The 17,072-nt window shown below is 47.8% G+C and overlaps 2 protein-coding genes across 7 annotated transcripts in view; one reads left to right on the forward strand and one right to left on the reverse strand.

Moving 5' to 3' along the window:
* JMJD4 (jumonji domain containing 4) overlaps positions 1–9,252 on the forward strand; it is a 32,727-nt gene extending 23,475 nt beyond the window's left edge. The window contains exon 8 of the mRNA XM_048837376.2: positions 5,320–9,252. Within this exon, the coding sequence (XP_048693333.2) occupies positions 5,320–5,478 (159 nt within the window). The 3' untranslated portion in view covers positions 5,479–9,252. The remainder of the gene's footprint in view (positions 1–5,319) is intronic.
* The window catches only part of ALS2CL (ALS2 C-terminal like), a 64,357-nt gene that overhangs the window by 5,853 nt on the left and 41,432 nt on the right, over positions 1–17,072 (reverse strand). For all 6 annotated transcript variants that reach the window (XM_048837371.2, XM_075126066.1, XM_075126065.1 and 3 more), the window contains exons 11-22: positions 16,535–16,600; positions 15,748–15,846; positions 13,375–13,533; positions 11,299–11,410; positions 9,740–9,817; positions 8,148–8,275; positions 6,394–6,567; positions 5,678–5,771; positions 4,246–4,403; positions 2,175–2,243; positions 1,401–1,574; positions 694–736 (exon numbers count right to left, since the gene is read on the reverse strand). In XM_048837371.2, coding sequence (XP_048693328.2) covers positions 694–736; positions 1,401–1,574; positions 2,175–2,243; positions 4,246–4,403; positions 5,678–5,771; positions 6,394–6,567; positions 8,148–8,275; positions 9,740–9,817; positions 11,299–11,410; positions 13,375–13,533; positions 15,748–15,846; positions 16,535–16,600 — 1,354 coding nt within the window. The remainder of the gene's footprint in view (positions 1–693; positions 737–1,400; positions 1,575–2,174; positions 2,244–4,245; positions 4,404–5,677; positions 5,772–6,393; positions 6,568–8,147; positions 8,276–9,739; positions 9,818–11,298; positions 11,411–13,374; positions 13,534–15,747; positions 15,847–16,534; positions 16,601–17,072) is intronic.

Consider the following 17,072-nt stretch of genomic DNA (forward strand, 5'->3'; position numbering starts at 1 on the left):
CCAGGGTGCTGCGGAGTGAGAGGCACAGTGACTTGTCAGCATGCGCACAGGACCAGATGGCAACGAATGGCAGGAGTGGGTTAGGGTTAGGGCCACCAGCCTGACCCCACGGGCAGAAGGCAGCAGGAGAATGACTGTGGGCACAGGGAGCCCCCACCAAGCGAAGCCCCAAGGATGAAGCGGTCGCACTAACAGGTTTAGGTCACGTTGGTTCTGAAGACAACTCTCAGGTCAGCTGTGCTTGGCTCAGGTTTGGAGCCAGGCTGGATTTTAAAATTTGGACCGAGCAAACCTTTAGCGTGGAATGCAGATATTTAGCATCTTGCAGCAACCCTGTGCAACCATTTAGGACAGGAAGGAAATTAGTACTTAGCACCAGGGTCTCTATGAACTGTCATAATACAGATAAACTCCTGCAAGTGTGGAAATGCCTTCTACTTATAAGATAGACATTTTATTGATAATACTGGAAGTCTATTGTCCATATCTTTTCTGTATCCTGCATCTATTGTGTCCAATGCTCTGGTGTCCATGATCTGCTACTGATGTGTTATTTGAAGCATATCTAAATACAAAGGCCCAGGTCTTCACCTGGTATAATTCGGCACGGCCCCATTAGTTTAACCACTTTCACCGTAGTTGCTGGAGCTACCCCAGTTTACTCTGAGGATCTATCCCAGCACTGCTACTTACCTGATTGGTTGTTAGGGTGAGATCTTTGAGGGGCCACAGGTGTCTGAAATGAGATGAGAGACAGGGCAGTTATGACGTGCAGATCTATTCTCTACCCCATCCCCATGTTAGAGTCTAAATTCTCACTCACCCATTCGCCCTGACCAAGAGCAAGGGTTTGTGGAATCACCACCATGGACAGAGACTTATGCATTCTGATTCTCCACTCTAGCACTGGCCTGGAACCAGTAACAGTTAGATTTACTGAACCGAAAGGAATGACCCCACTTTAAGAACCAGTCGTAACAGAGTGGAGAATCAGGCTTATGCCACAACATGTTGCTCCTTTCAATTCTGAATTGCCATTCTCCATAATGCTGTGGGACCCTTCTAACTTCAAGTAAACCATTCACGTGGTAAAGCAACTGGAAAGACACTTGCTCAAAAGAGACATCCAGAAAGGAAGGGAACAAGATGAGCATGGGAAATTAAAGCCCTGGCCCGTTAAGAGTACCGCTGACCTGTAGGAAAGCACTGTATGTTACAGGAACCCCATCAAGGAACTGACATTGCTGCTCAGGAAGAGTTTAAGCACTAGGACTAATAATGGGTCCTGGAACCGTAGGGTCCATTGGCGAGTTCTTGCTTCCCATCCCCATCAGAACTCTTCCCTGCAGAGACTGTTCTCCCAGCTGTTTGGGAGATTCGTTCAGCGTGGTGTTACTCACTTCTGTACGTCCAGGAACTCTAGCAGCTTAATGTCAGGAAATAAACTCAGGTCCACAATCCCTTGGCAGTAGAGGTCATCTTCCTTCTCATGATAGAGCATGTACAGCATGAAGAGCTCCGGATAGAAACAGGGCAGGATCAGAGGCAGAATCACTCTGTATGCATTCAGGTCACTGAGTTAGAGAGGAAACCAAAGATGAGCCCGACTGATTGTTGGTATCAGTCTGTTAAAGGTTGCGTCCACACAAGGCACAAGTTAAGGCTCAATATATAACACCTTAAAGATGTGTCCATCTTTCTCCCCGCTCCCATCTTCCTAGAGTCCAGTGCTGCGACTGGAGAATTTTGTGACCAACATAGGTTAGAACATTTGTAGTCTTAAGATCAGAGTAATCAGATCTCAGACTGCAGGACACTGTCTACAGAGGTCAGGAAGGAATCGTTCATCCCTTTTGCCCCACATAAAGCAATGCTCAACCAGGTGACTCATTTAGTTGAGGTTTTATTTCCTCTGACATTTCAGAGAGGCCTCTCTTTCAGTGGTTTCTGAGCTCACATCCAACATCAGAACCAACACGGTGTCCAGTCCCTAAGGTGGGAACGAGTGAAAATTTGTTAGAACAGTTTCCCACCGAAGTGTGGTTGCCCCAGCTATTTGGAATTATTCCCACAACCAAAGGCTGGGAAATAGGATGGCCTCCGTGCCCGATGTTTCTTTGGACGAGGTAGAACGGACACGGATTTAAAACCAAGTGACCCTTAACCCCAGCCACCTTTTCCCTCTGTCTTCCGTCTCTGCGAGCGCTTGGCCTTTCTGCTCCAGTGCCAGATGCAGTAAACCCCTGAAAGGCAAGAAGATGATTTAGTGTCTCCGTTTCAAGGGCAACTCAGTCATTTACTAATTAGCATAGTCAGATCCTCTCCCCTGCCCCCACAAATTTGGCAGCTGTAACAGTAACGGGTACAGGGGAGGCAAACAGCTTACTTAGTGCATTCAAAAGGAGTGGATACTTTGTTGAAGATGGAATGACTTGTTCTGCAGAATTATTTTAGCTCTCTGGACTGGGGGCAGCCATACTTCCCCTGCTGGGAAGGGGTTTAATATTTGAAGATACTCTGTAGGCTTAAGTGTCAGCTAACAGATGAATGTAATACATTGCTAGAATGAGTTTGCATATCACCAGCATCCATAAGGAATCCAGCTGGGAAAGGATTAAATCTCTAGAAGAGACAACATAATGTAAGAACAGCCATACTGGGTCAGACCAAAGGTCCATCTAGCCCAGTATCCTGTCCTCTGACGGCGGCCAGTGCTAGGTGCTTCTGAGGGAACAGACAGAACAGAGCAACCATTGAGTGATCCATCCCCTGTCGTCCACTCCCAGCTTCTGGCAAACAGAAGCTAGGACACTCAGAGCATGGTGTATCCCTGCCCATCTTGACTAATAGCCAGTGATGGACCTATCCTCCCTGAACTTATCTAGTTTTTTGAGCCCACAATACTTTTGGCCTTCACATTGTCCCCTGGCAAAAAGTTGCACAAGTTGACTGTGCCTTGTGTGAAGTAGTGCCTTACATTTGTTTTCAGCCTGCTGCCTATTAATTTCATTGGGTGACCTCTACCTCTTGTTAGGAGAAGGAGTAAACAACATTTCCCTTATTCACTTTCTCCACACCCATCAAGATTTTATAGACCTCTGTCATAATCCCCTTAGTAGCCCATTTCCGAGCTCAAAAGTCCCAGTCTTATTAATCTCTCCTCGTATGGAAGCTGTTCCATACCCCCTAACCATGTTAGTTGCCCTTCCCCATACCTTTTCCAATTCCACTTTAACGTTTTTCCAAGGCACTTTAATGCTGTCCCTAGACAGCATATGGGCTCAAGGAATAAAATGCCCAAAAGCTTCTTGTTCTGGACAATTCCTCAGTTCACCTGTGAGCCTAATGGGTCAACTGCAAAATAGACAGATTTAAAGTGCAGCTCTACTCTGAAAGGCAACTAAAAATGGCATCATGGGACTCCTGTCAATAATTTCTAAGCCAAATCTGTTCCATTTACAATTGGAGGGTTTTTGAGTGGCCAGCCTTGAACACAGCCAGCCAAGCTGGGTTCTTCCTCCTCACCTATCACCAGTAAGAAAGGTTCTGAAGATGAAGTTAGGCCATGCAGCCATTTTCTGTTCAGTGGGTCCACACAGCCCTAACAGACTGGCTGTTAGTAAGCCAGCCTGCTGATGCCCAAGGAGGAACAGAATCCAACCCATTCTGCAAGTTGGGTTGGCTCTGCCAATTGCAGAGGAGTAAAAGACAAAACTGCTTTTCTGAAGGCATTAGGGTGAAAAGATACACCCTTGAATATACAAAACAGATCAGTTGATTAAGACAGAGCTATTTTTTCCCCATAGCCATTTTTCACATTAGTACTTCCTTCAACTATAGTTCATGAGACTTCATGGGGGCAGATTACCTCACATCTGCCCATTATGGCATTTCTCACCCCTTCCTCTGAAGTATCTGTTGCTGGTCACTGCCAGAGATAAGAAATTATCTAGAAGGACCATGCATCTGATCCAGGCTGGCAAGTCCTATGTTGCTAAGACTGTATATGGAGTAAAAGGGAGTAAGTTTACCTAGGTACTACAGTGATGAGGGTCATATGCATGAACACCTAAAGAGATACACATCTGAAGGAAGTTTTCTGATGGAAAGCAACCGGATTGCACAGAAGTACTAGATGCACTAATCCAGGGCCTAGCCCCCCAAGGAATGAATTAGATTGCCTACCTAACAAGTGTTCCTCACTAGCATACGATTGCATGGAAGCCAATTACACACTGGACTTACCAGTAAAACTCCCATATTTTCTTGGCATAGTACTTGACCTCCTCTTGGGCCATGTTCAGTAGGTGCTTGTTTGCCCCGATCCCAGAGTATGTAGCCTGAAAAGCGAACGTCAGGGCCTTCAGCAGTTTTCCTAGTGGGTGCAGGGAAGACTTAAAAGCCTGCAAGACAGTGGAGGAAAGTTCTGCATTTGTTAAGGGATGGATTGCAAGGGTGAGTCCTCCCTTCAGACTGGCAGGAGAGGGCCATCAAAACCAAGGCGTTGATTAGCCAGTGAGACAGTTCAGTCTAGGGAAGATGAGCTGATGGCCTTGGTCCATATCCGGGCAAATCCCAAAGGGATGTAGCCTCCTTAAGGATGGAGAGCCACCCAGCTCAATCTCTAGCTAGGCCTTAAGGTGGCCTGGCAGCACTGTTCCCTCTAAGCTGTGTGCGTGCACACAGATCCTAAACCTCGCGCACACAGCGAAACACCACACGCACAAAAATTTGCACAGAAGAAATTTTTTGCACACACGGGCCTGTCAAAAATTAGAGGGAACATTGCCTGGCAGGATACTGTTTAGGTCCATATCCTATTGGAAAACGCTGCTATTCTCTTGACCCAATCCTGCTCGCACTGAAGGACAGCAATGGGTGCCTCTAGGCACCATGGCGCTACAAATAGCATTTTGCCATTGACCTTCCGTGGGAAGCAAGGTCAGGCTCTCTCAGCAGAGGTCAAGGGATGGCGGAGACTGAACTGCCCATTGGGGCTGGTCCTTCCAACACAACAGTAGACTTGTACTGCCAGAACCTGTGCTGAGAGACTAGACATGAAGCTTTCTTCTCCAAGGCAGTCCAGCTAACCCTTTTCTTCACCAGCACTAAAGCTCGCATAGCGCTCAGAAGAGAAAACTCCGGGTGTTACTGGCTGCGGATTGGTTAGAGTTCCTGGTTCTCCCCAGTCACCGGAGAAAAAGAGTGGTTGTTTCAGGGGGGGCTACATAAGATGGGGACTTCCCGGTCAGGGGGTCTCTAGTTACTATGTAAGGCATGGCTGTGTTTATGTCCTCACACTCTGCTCTCACATTGCAGGGACTCGGCAGCCAGCAAGCTGAATTTCACTTGAAGGGGAGGAAAAGCAACCAAGTGACCATAAGCCTCTGGAACGTGTCTGTACCTGACAGAGCAGCCACAGGATGGAATTGTCCCCTCGTCCTTCATGTCCCATTCCCACCCCACTTTTCCTGTTGAGGGCCCTCGCTTATGTTACGCTAGCTCAGGCCCAGCTCAGTGTCGATCCAGCGGTGCTCTGCCTGCACGGACAGTTTGCAGGACTGGAGCCCTAATTCAGGTGTTCTACAGGACAGGGACCGTGTTCCTTTTTTGTGGTGGGCTCCTCACATTTCTGGGTGCTCCAGAGCCTCGGCACACAGTGCATTTTGAGCGGTACCTTTTGTAAGTAACACTGGAGCGACTCCAGCTCTTGATGCTGCACTAGTTCTTCAAGGACATCTTCTATCTTCCCAGAGACATCCTCGGGCCCCCTGCGAGGGAGGAAAACGAGTACAACGGTGATGGAGGAGTTGTGGTTCACCCCTTGCGCCTAACTGCTGCCTACCTTGCATTCTGTGTAATCATGTGTTACCCTTCTGAGTCGGTAGCCCTTGGCACAGTATGAACAGATTCGCAAGGCAGAGGAGAGTCAGCTCCCCACCCCTTATGTTCATGGTCTATCTCAATGACTCTCTCCCCAGGTTACTTCATTTATATGGAGTTATTTTTCCACCTTTCCCACTCCCTCTGAAGCATAGTTTAATGGCTAAGCCATTCTTAGGGGGCTTATACCAGCCAATGAGGCACCGGGATCCCTCCCAATTGCATATCAAGCAGGGTATAAGTCAAGCTTGAGCAGCTGAATCTCCCTAATTCTCTCCCCCCAGAAGCACCGTTGTGTTCGGTGAACACCGGCATCGAACAGTATTAGCTGCACAGTAATCATGAGGAAGTGTCTGGTTCTAGCCTCCTGGAACACACCTGCCCCAGCGAGGCCATGCCACCCAGGGTTGTCCAATCACTCCTGCGAGCCTGAGGTCAAGACTTGAACCCCAAAATTGAACGCACTAGCCCAATGCACCGCTGCGCCCCTCTGCACAAGCCAGTTGTCACCTTTGGCAGAAGAGGTACTCCTGAGACTTGCGCAGCTCCTTGCTTGTCTGTATATGGAACCCCGTGAAGGACTCCTCCATTTCTTCTTTGCAGCCAGAGTGGAGGAATTTCAGAAACTGGTCGTAGATTCCCTGCCATCTCTTCTCCACCGGGAACTCATCAAGACCCAGCTGACTGCACAACAAAGATGAAGTTACGCCTTGCTTCCATCCCCACTCCTACATTGCCACCGACCCCCCCTTCTAATCATCTCATGAACGCATTTTCGCCCCAACCACCACTGCGGCAGAGAGATTTAGGAGCATCCTAGAGGATATAACAAGGAGCAAAGTTCAGCAGAGGTCAGCTTAGATTTATTCTGCTGCCAATGAGATGCATTTGGCCAGGGGGCCCCAAAGCATGGCACATGGACTATTGGTGGCCTAAGGTAGACTAGATATGTGTTATGTGCTGCTCTCCCTGCTTACACCTGCTTCTGCAGCTATAGAGGCTCTTCGCTTAAGAGCCTCAGGAAGCAGCTGGTAACAGAGCCAGGTCAGCTACCTCTGCTGGTAGCTGCTGCTACACAAGCAGAGGAAACAGGACTGGCTCTCGCAGAGTAGAGGCACCAGCCACCAGCAGAGAGGAAGCATCCTGGGGAGAAGGAAATGATGTAGCTGGGGTGCATGTCCAGGAATTCATCCCAGGGGAAGGCTGGCGGCATCCCAATTGCTGCCTTAATTCATGAGTTGTATCAAGAGAGGTCAACTTGGGAACCGTGTGGTGGAGACTGATCCAGAACTTCCCTGCTGCAATGTGCATCACCCGGCTGCCTCGGCCACTCCCAGTTGGGTTGCAATGGCTAAATATGGGTCTCCCCAGTGGAGAGGGAGGTTGTGGGCATCTTACACCCCACTCCAGAGGACTCTGCTGCTGGGGGCCTTGCAACAGGTTCTGTGCTGTAGGAATCTGGCCATTGGGGTCAAGTCAGAATTACTGTCGCCTGCTTTCATGTTGTCACCTGTCAGGGAGTGACTGCTGCATAAGAAACTAGAGCTCTGACCACCCAGAAAGATATTTCAACTTACCCACTGTGCTTCCTAATTCGAGCTAGCCATGCTCTGCTAAACAATTCACATGTCCTTGGATCACTGTCACTTCTAACTCCCTACCACACCGGTCAGTACACTGCAAGCATGAGCATCAAGAAGGGGGCAGGGAGTGGATCAAGTACTGGACCCCCTCCCCCTTTCTTGTGAATCATAGAAATGTAAGGGGAGGGGGGAAGGGACCCTCAAGACCTCAAGACCAAGTATACCTAGGCCATCCCTGTCAGGTGTTTAACATGTTCTTAAAAACATTCAGTGACAGAGATTCCAGTCTCCCTAGGCAACCTGCTCCAGTGCTTAACAACCCTTCTAGGTAGCAAGCTTTTCTGAATGGGATTTCTGGCTAGAAACTGCGCCTCCAAAAAACCCTCAAGACTTTGAGAGAAGGATGCTCTTGTGCTTAAGGCACTGGATTGGACTCAAATCCTGGCTTTTCCTCAGGTTCTGTAGGTGGCTTTGGGAAAGTCAATTCATCTGCACATCAGAACCTCATCTGTACTGGGGGGGAGGGTTCTCTTTCTCCTTTGGCCATCCTTGCTTATTTAGACTCCGCTCTCTAGGGTAGGAGCTGTCTGACTTAGATGTACAGCGTCTTGCGCAGTGGTGACTCAGTTGGTGCGAATGGAATACAAATCACGGCCCGCGGAGTTATTTACGGCCACTCACACTTTGGTTATTGAGGCAGCTTGCTGGTCGCTGGAAGTGTTCAGGATTCCTTGCGTCTGAAGCCCTTGGCCTGATTTGTTACTAAAGGTGCCCTCCAGCATGAAGCTATTGGAAAAGGTCAGCTTTCCCTGAAACAAAAAAATAAAGGGGTTATTCTATCGAGCTCTCACTTGGCAGGAGGTTGGATAAGGTTCCAATCCCCCTCTTGTGAAGCCCACAAGCAGGAACGATCCCTAAAAGGAAGCCTAAGAAGGTTATTTCCACTAGAAGGGCTATACATTGAAAGCACTCCCAATGCCAGAGAATAGACAGGACACAAAGACAGGAGATCCCAGGAGCCAAGAGACAGAAGTCTATTTGAGTCGAATGAGATTGCTCATACTGATAGGACTCCGGATGTGGAAATCCAGCTAGAAATGCAAAGCAAGGGTCCAATGTGGCAAGTAGGACTAGGTGTTAATCATTGCTTCTATGCTCTGAAGTTCCTGGCCTAAATCTAGAGAGATGGATAAACCTCCAAGCTACAGTGAATGTACAATCTGGAAGTCTAATTCTTGTTTAGTTTCTCCCCTGTTCCTTAAGGCACCAGCGGGTTTGGCATCATTGGCAGTGAGATGAGCAGAGGGAAATGCATACTACATGTGCACCTGGAAAGCTTGCAAGAATGGATCCCTTTTGAGTGCCTTTTACTACCAAGGCAAGCCCTGTTCTGTGAGACAAGGCCTCTGGATTTTGCAGCACTCTGGGTGGCAGATGGGAAGTTCTGTGGTAGCTTGATTCAGGCTAGGAGGTTTAATGAGCTCAGAAATGAAGTAATTCAGTAGAGCCAGCCCTTCTTAGGATGTGAACCAGGGATCAAGGCTTGATCCCAAGTACAGACCTTTTCAAACCCAACATTGATTTCAGTGGTAGTTGTGTCTAAGTGCTTTAGTTGGACTTAGGAAAACTCACCCCTAGTACCCTAGCTGTAAGATGTGGCAGACCCATCAACCTCTTGTGGACTAGCCACTAGAAGGAGACAAAGATCCATGCTTAGCATGTGTTATTGAGCACCACTGTATGAATTGTAAGTCACTATATTAAAATCATTGTGATACTACCCTCACGTTCCTTGTTTGACCTGGCGTGGACTTTTGTAACAAGCTGGAGGTTTTGCAAGCGAAGCGCGTTAGCTGTATATTTGTTCACGATCAACCGTGAAACGCTTCAACGTGTTGATTTAAATGGTCATCTTCACGTTTCAAAGTGAAGCCACTGGAACAAATGGGGCTGCTCACACCTCTGAGCTATTGTTTCAGGCTAGTTCAGACTCTGGTACCAAAGCATTGTGTTTGCACTGTTCCAATTTGTGGGGTTCTGTAAGCCACCATGAGGACTAGAAACTCAAAAAACAAAGGTTGCATCGGATTCTGCAGCTGTAGAATCACAGAAGACATGGGGCCATGCTAACCCTTTGTTGTAAAATTTCTAGTGTGATAAAAGGAGCTGTAACTAATAGGAAAAAAACAGTATGAACGTTGAGGGACAGGATTGCCAGCTTTCTTGAAAGTTAGCAGTAACACAGCAGGGTTGAGCATAGGCAAGCAGCTCACCTTTCCAACAAATGTCAGATCTCTTGTGAAGTTGCCTTCATAAACGGAGTCATCTTCTAAGAGGAGAATCCCAGAACCCTAGTGATAAAACAGCCATTGAGTGCAGAGTGGTGAATGAGACACGTTGATTTCTATTAAGTCATTGCATTTTGTCCAACAAACATGGGCACACTGACACATGCCATTTGTGGGGTGCAGTGTGTATGGCAAGTTATAGTGGGGAGGGAGATGGTGTATTACTCTAAGCTATCAGGTACTAGGTGGGAAAGGAGTTTTCTTGTAGGAAGGGGTGTAATAAGAGTGTTTCATACAGGAATATTGGTTAGAGATGGATTTCCTGTCCCAAGCATCTGACTTAAGTGGCCAGTGGTACAATAAGAACCAAGGAATTACCACACAGATCAAGCCAGTGGTCGGTCCTAGTTCAGTATCCCTTCTCTGACTGTGGCCAGTAAAGTAATAAGTATGACTCCACTACATATCCCAATAACGACTGGTGTCAGCATCTACGAAATCCAAAGGTTACAGTAGTGCATGCTCCAGAGGAAACAACAAGAAACTCTGCAGTGGCCAAACATAGAATACTGTGCCCATGGGGAAGTTGCTTCAGGACTTCGGTCACTGTTTGTTTAGGCCCTAAAACCGAAAGGACGGACGGACGGATGGGCGTGCACACAACATGTCATTTTTAGAACTGGTTGGGAACCTGCCAGCAGAATGATTTTCCCATGGAAAATGCTCCGTTTGCAAAATTAAATATTTCTGAGGGAAAAGTGAGGTGACAGCTCCCTGGCTGCCCACCTAATAGACTCTTGTCAATTTCACTTTCTAGCGTCTTCCAGGTCAGCAGCCAGGAACAGATTCCCTTTCAGTTCTCAGGAAAAAGGGTCGTGTTTTTGACTTTGTCCTGATTCAGGATTAAATTGCTATGTGTTAAGAGATTTCCGTTTTCTGTCCATCTCTAGTCATTTGCTAGTGAAATTGGGTTCTCATTATCCATACAAGTGGATAATCCTTTTATTAATATTCCTAAATGCTTGGTCCCCATGGACAACTTTGTGGCAACAGCTTCCACGTGTTAATTGTTACTTTGCCTGCACCCTGAAGAGTTTACAGGTTAGTTGTTACAAGCCTGTACGGCACTTAGAATAACGGGGCCCCTTTCATGGTTGGGTCTCCTAGGGACTGCTCTAATACAGATATGTATGTTTCCTTTCAATTTCACGTAGTGTCCTCTGGTTCTAGTATCACCAGCAGGTACTGACACCCCATATGTACCAGTTCAGATGTGGGTGCACCTTAGGGAGGTGGTGAAAAACGCAGAGCCTAGGGCTGCCGGTAGTTATGGGGTAGTCCCATCACATAAAATGTTCTCGGCTTCCCCTCAAGTTAAGGGATGATCTTGTGGTAAGAAACCAGTGCTTAAGTCATACTGCCTCCTACACACCTGAAAGATTCTTACTTTAATAAGGAGAGTGTTCTCATCTTTTTCTCCTCCCCTAGATAAGGGATTCCATGGTCTATTGACTAAAGTACCCACAGGAAAGTTATTTACTCACCACCATTTTATCCGCATGAAATGTTCTTTGGTAGCACAGGCCTGACTGGGTCACCACAATGCCGTGTCCATGCCTGTGGTCATCTTGCCATATCCCAATGTACCTCTCCCCTCTGGAACACAAGATAGGAGGCCTTCATACACCACCATTGGAGAGCTTTGCACAAGACCACTGAGAACTAAGACAATAAGCCAGCTTCACACCAGGTGAAAGAAGATGCTTGCTTACACCTGGTGTGAGTTTGATCCTTATACTGTGGACAGCTTCTGAAAGACATCAGGGATTGTTTGAACATCCACTTTGGGCAGGTCTTTAAGTATGTGAATTAGAGACAGATTTAGTAAGTTGAGAAAGGCAGGCTGGGTGGTTCTGCTATCTGGAGTGGTGCCACCAGTCAGGTCTCTGCATCTCATATAGCCATGGATGTCAGACTCCCCCCCCCCCCCCCCTTTTGATGTTAGCCCAGATGTCACCCATCAGTGTAGCTGCATGGGTGAAAGCCTCCTCCCTACAGTATATACAATGGAAGCCATTATTTACTCTGCTAGTGCTTTCCCCCGTTTCAAGCCTTTACTTGACAGCAGAAAAGCAAGGCTAAAATTCTAGCATAGATAAGGCCTGAGCATCCACTAGGGTATACATTTCCTGCGATGCAGCCAATGTAGTTGTTTGTCTTCCAGGCTTCTCCCTAGCTGTCACATGGTTCAGTGCAGACTGTGGCAAAAGGAAGGGTTATCTATGGATCAAAGGCATTGGTGATTATTTTGAGATCTCCTCCCGGTTAACTGCACCCAGCCCAGAGACAAGGTAGAATCCTCCAGAGAGCTCTGGTACCCAGAGAGGATGATCTGCTCTGAATGAGGCAGCTCTAAGTCTTATGCGTTGGTAGGAAGGCAGCAGGGACCAACCTTAACCTGGAGGAAGTGTTGATTGGACCGTGATCGTAGCATAGTCAAACCCCTCTGAACACCTCCCCCAGAGACTAGATCCGAGTGTCTCCTTTGCAACTGGAACCAGGGGACACCTGCTTACAAGCCCATGGTTGACTGAGGGACAGGACATAGTCCAGCAAGCTAGAGCTGTCCACACACATCGCAAGTCCTCCCATCTTGGCGACATGCTAAAGATTTCCTACACAAACCCTTGTGAGCAGGTCAGTTGATTGTGCAAGAAGCCTTTGGAAAGCCAGGGAGATATTTTGTTGATCAAAGTTTGAAATTCAGTCCACGTACTGTTGATTTAACAATGTTGCTTTTCAGTGTTCTTTGACCCTATATCAGTAACGTACTTAACAGCCACCCAGCCACAAACGCAGATATACATTTCCATTTGCCGGAAGAGTGATGCACGCAAGGGGCCCCCGCTCATCCCACTCTTTCTACAGCCATCCTGCACACAACTTGCAGAACATTAGCTGGTCCTGAAGTCATTGCAACTCAGACACTGCTATTGCAATGCACTGCAGCAGAGATTTTGCTGCAAGGGGCACTCATGGTTCTAAACTTGATATTCTGGCATCATTACATTGTTCCAAGGCAATCATATAGGTCAGCATACCCACATCAATATCAGGTCATCTCAGGTGTTCCCGCTAGAGGCTGAACTTTGATGGAACCCTTTATCTGTTGGAAGTGCAGTTCCATCAAAATCTGGTCACCTTGCAAACTTGTTCTCCAAAATGAAAATTGACACAACTAGAAAGAGTTCCAACCATCTCCATATCCTGCTTCAGGATTTTCAAATGAAGGGTTTCAATTTTTTGCTTTAAAAAAAAATTGGTTTGGAAAACTTTAGTTTTCAAAACAGAAATAAGGTTAAAATCAAAATAAAGTGTCTCAATCGATCCAAAATTAGGGTTTTCTAAAATGTTTCTTGCATGGAGAATTTCAGAGTGTTGGGGGTTTGTTCCCAATTGGAATGAAACCCAATTTTAAAATCCTCTGTGAAACAGAATTTCCAACCCTCAGTACAGCTCAAACTTTTCCCGTCTCAAGTTCAAGTCGAATATGCTTCAGACCAAGGAATGCTGAAGACAGGTGTTGTGAACATTTGCTGAGCTCCCTTCCACAGCATTACCTGTCCTTGTCATCCAAGACTCCATATCCATTCTTTTTGTCATTATCCCACTGCCCTGTGTACTTAAACGGCTGCTCTGCTGAAGGGTTTTCCAGGATGCCAAATCCTTGACGCAGATTATCATTAAAGTATCCTTTGTAAACCATCTCATTTCCATACCTGGAGAGAGAGAATGGACAGCATCATCTTTAAGGCCAGCAGACACTACCGATTTCTCTTGCTGTTGCCCTTGCTTAGTGCTAGAGGACTTCAGTTTCCTGGCAGCAGAGTAACCATGGCGCAAGCTTCCCTAACAGCATGCGTCAAGCCTGCCCTACGAGACACCACTTACAGGGACAAGAGTAGGTGGGCCTAGAGAACAGGAACTCCAAATCTAAGCACTGAACTTGGCTGCTCCTCTAAGCACAGGGGTAGTTCAGTCCTTAACCTCTCAATGGAGGCTGCCAACAAAAGTACCAGAGAGTGTGTACTACCAACACCTGTTCGCTAGGAACTGGGATTGAAACCCACCTTGTTTCACTCAAGCTCCCAGCCAACTAGGCAGATAGTAACAACTGGGTCACTCCTGTCCACAGCTGGATTGGAACTAGTATGGAGCCTCTTAAGTTTCATTTCTAAACCCACTAGCCACCCAGGCTTCAGGGAGCATAGGCCTGGGAATAAGCCAGCCCCCAGTCCTAATTCTTATACATACCAATGCATCTCCCTCTGCCTCTAGAAAGGAAGCAATGCGGAGAGTTACAGGGCTATTGTGAAGGTTAGATGATGTTATGCTCTGAACATGAGACACATGACGCAAGTGGTATAGCTGAGTTCCCCTTATATGGAACTATTTGTAATCTAAAACTATTAACCTTTGAACGTAGCTAGAGAACTATTGCTATTTGCCTCAGTCCATAATGCAGGTATATTCTGCAGAATATTATGAACCTAAACATTACAAGCCAGCATTAAAAGATCCTACCTTAGTATTGGCCACATTCACTCACTCCATCAACTACCCTTTCCCCAGAAGGGGCAAGTATGTGCTGCTTTAGATGCTGGCAAACCCAGAATGCATTTGGCCAGCTGAGCAGCGTTCCACATGGAGAAGCTCCTTGCTGACTCCTGGAAACATCTTGCATTCTAAAGCAAGATTTGATAGCCCAATTCAGCCTCCGTAACTAGAAGTCATCACAGGAAACACAGCAAAGTCACACGATAGGTCTGACTCCCACTCCAGAGACCTAAGTTGTATTCTTGACTGCCACCAATTTGAGAGGGTCAGAGCAAGGTTGGCTAGAACTGAGAAGGCAGAGCCATTGGTGGGTATTTATAAAGTTCACTATATCAGGACTGGAATTACAGAAGCACCAACAGGTCCACAGCAAGGATCAGGGTTCCACTGTGTGAGGTGCTGTACAAACAAGAGAGGAAGGCTCCCATCCCCTTCAGTCAACCGGGGCTGGAAGTGAACTGGGTGTGTTTGTACATAATCCTCTAAGAAGGCCTCTGTTTTGGAGTCCTGTGTTTGCTGAACAAGGATGACTGGGCGTTACGATGCAGAATATGGGTGTTTCCCTTACATTGCTCTTTTCCGTCTGGGTTTCACCCAGCTCCCCAATAATTTAGGGACAGCAAACCACGTAGTGGAACAGGAAAAGGGCGGCATGAACCTAATGCCTCTCAGTGGGAAATAGTTATTAGAAACCCAGTCAGAACTTATGTTACCCTCTATTCCAGTGTTTAACGTGACCTGACTCCAGGTCCAGGAGTCCTCCCGGAAACCAGATCCAAGAGCACGCTGCTGTGCCAACCGCCCTGTTTGCTTTCGTGGTCTAGGAGAACAATTACAGCCCTGCCCTCCGAAGGTGCAGGTGCATATTTAGCCCACACAGCACACCAGACAAAAAAAAGGACAGGAGAAAACTGTTTGCATCATTAAGATCTCAGTGATGCACACACAGCCTAGGTTAGGCAGCATGGCGCAGGCTAAACAGAGGACAAGACACCAAGATTGTTCTAGAAAGTATCTGACAGACCCCAAAATGCTAGTCCTACCATGGTGCAGAGAGGCTGCAGTATCCCGTGGCTGCTGCTACCTATATTAAGGCCCACAGGCCAGGAAACCAGACCAGGGCCCTGCGACACTCTTAGACCCAGGAGATTTTAGGCCCGGGAATCAATCAGCCCCTCCAGCCTGCCCCTCCAGCCCCATGCCGCTGCAAAACAAGGCAGCATGGAGCCAGGCTTTGGGGCAGCAGGAACAGTAGATTTCTTCTGTGGCCTGCCCTGCCCTCCGGTTCGCTCTTCTGTGCCCAAGAGGTGAGCAGCCACCCGCCAAGCGGCTAGGAATTTGTGCTCCCCAGAGGCCATACTCGGAGCGTTACTTACTCACAGATTCCATAGCCTCGCATTTTGCCTTCACACCAGTGGCATTTGTAGCAGTTGTACCGGTCTTCGGAGACTAGCGGGATAAGGCAGATTCCAAACCTAGAGCGCAGATAGGAGACTTCAGCATAAGGGTAGGGCGAGAGGGGGCAGAGCAGATACAGCAGAAGAGTTTTAAAGAGGTGTCACTCCGAAACCATCTCCACCAGGGGAGGGCAAACTACAGCCCATGGGCTGGATCCGCTATCAATCCGGCCCACGGGACTGCCAGCCCCGTGGCGCAGCAGGGCTAAGGCAGGCTCCCTGCCTGCCCTGGCCCTACGGCGCTCCTAGAAGCAGCCGGCACCACATCCCCACGGCCCCTGGGGGAGGGGGAGGGGGACAGAGGGCTCCATGTTCTGCCCCCACCTGCAGGCACTGCCCCCTACAGCTCCCATTGGCCCGGAATGGGGAACCACGGCCAAGAGGAGCTTCGGGGGTGGTACCCGCAGGTGAGGGCAGTGCACAGCGGAGCCACCTGTCCCACCCCATCCCACCCCCAGGAGACACTGCCAGACATGCTGGCCACTTCTGGGACTAGGGAGTAAAACAGCTGCACAGAGATTTGGATTCAAGGCATGAAAATTGTTCCACTTTGCCTGTGGACTGTGGTCCTAACTCCATGTTGCTCTAGAGACTGGGCGACAAAACTCATGCTTTAGGGTTCCACTATCCTTTAACAGCCAGCCCCCCCCCCCCCCCCCCGTACTTGTGTTTATAAGCAAGGGAAGCCAGATTTATAAAGGCTTACCCATGTTCCAGGCCCTCTTTGAAATCCCCAACATGGTTCCGGCCATCAGGCCACTTCAGCGTCCCCCTGCAATTCAAAGCAAGTATCATTATAAGAAGCGGATCAAGAACAGTTGCAGTTTCTTTAAGTATGCTAAAGCATTAAGACCTTTTAATACCCATGCTTCTAGGCAAAGTCCACTCCTCAACTAAGGTCAGGAAGTCCCTCACCCCTGCTCCATAGTATAATTGCATGGAGGGATTGTCCTAGACCCCAGAGGTGAGTGATTGTGCTCATGAGCTTGGATAACAATACCAGGTATGTCTTCAGTGCACACACACACAAAAAAGCGTGTTTTTAACTCTGGTTATCAGTGGAGGTCAACCCTGGCTGCCCTATAGACTAACTTGAGCTGCTAACCCAAGTTAAAAGCAGAGTTGCCGTGTCTTCACTATTTTAACACAAGTTAAGACCATGCTTTTTTTGCGCCGTGAATACATACGCCAAGTTTGTGCACTCTGGAGCAGAGTTAGGGAATTAACGAGGGATTTACATGAAT

The sequence above is a fragment of the Caretta caretta genome, chromosome 2 (genome assembly GCF_965140235.1).
Source record: "Caretta caretta isolate rCarCar2 chromosome 2, rCarCar1.hap1, whole genome shotgun sequence".
In the NCBI taxonomy this organism is placed as follows: domain Eukaryota; kingdom Metazoa; phylum Chordata; order Testudines; family Cheloniidae; genus Caretta; species Caretta caretta.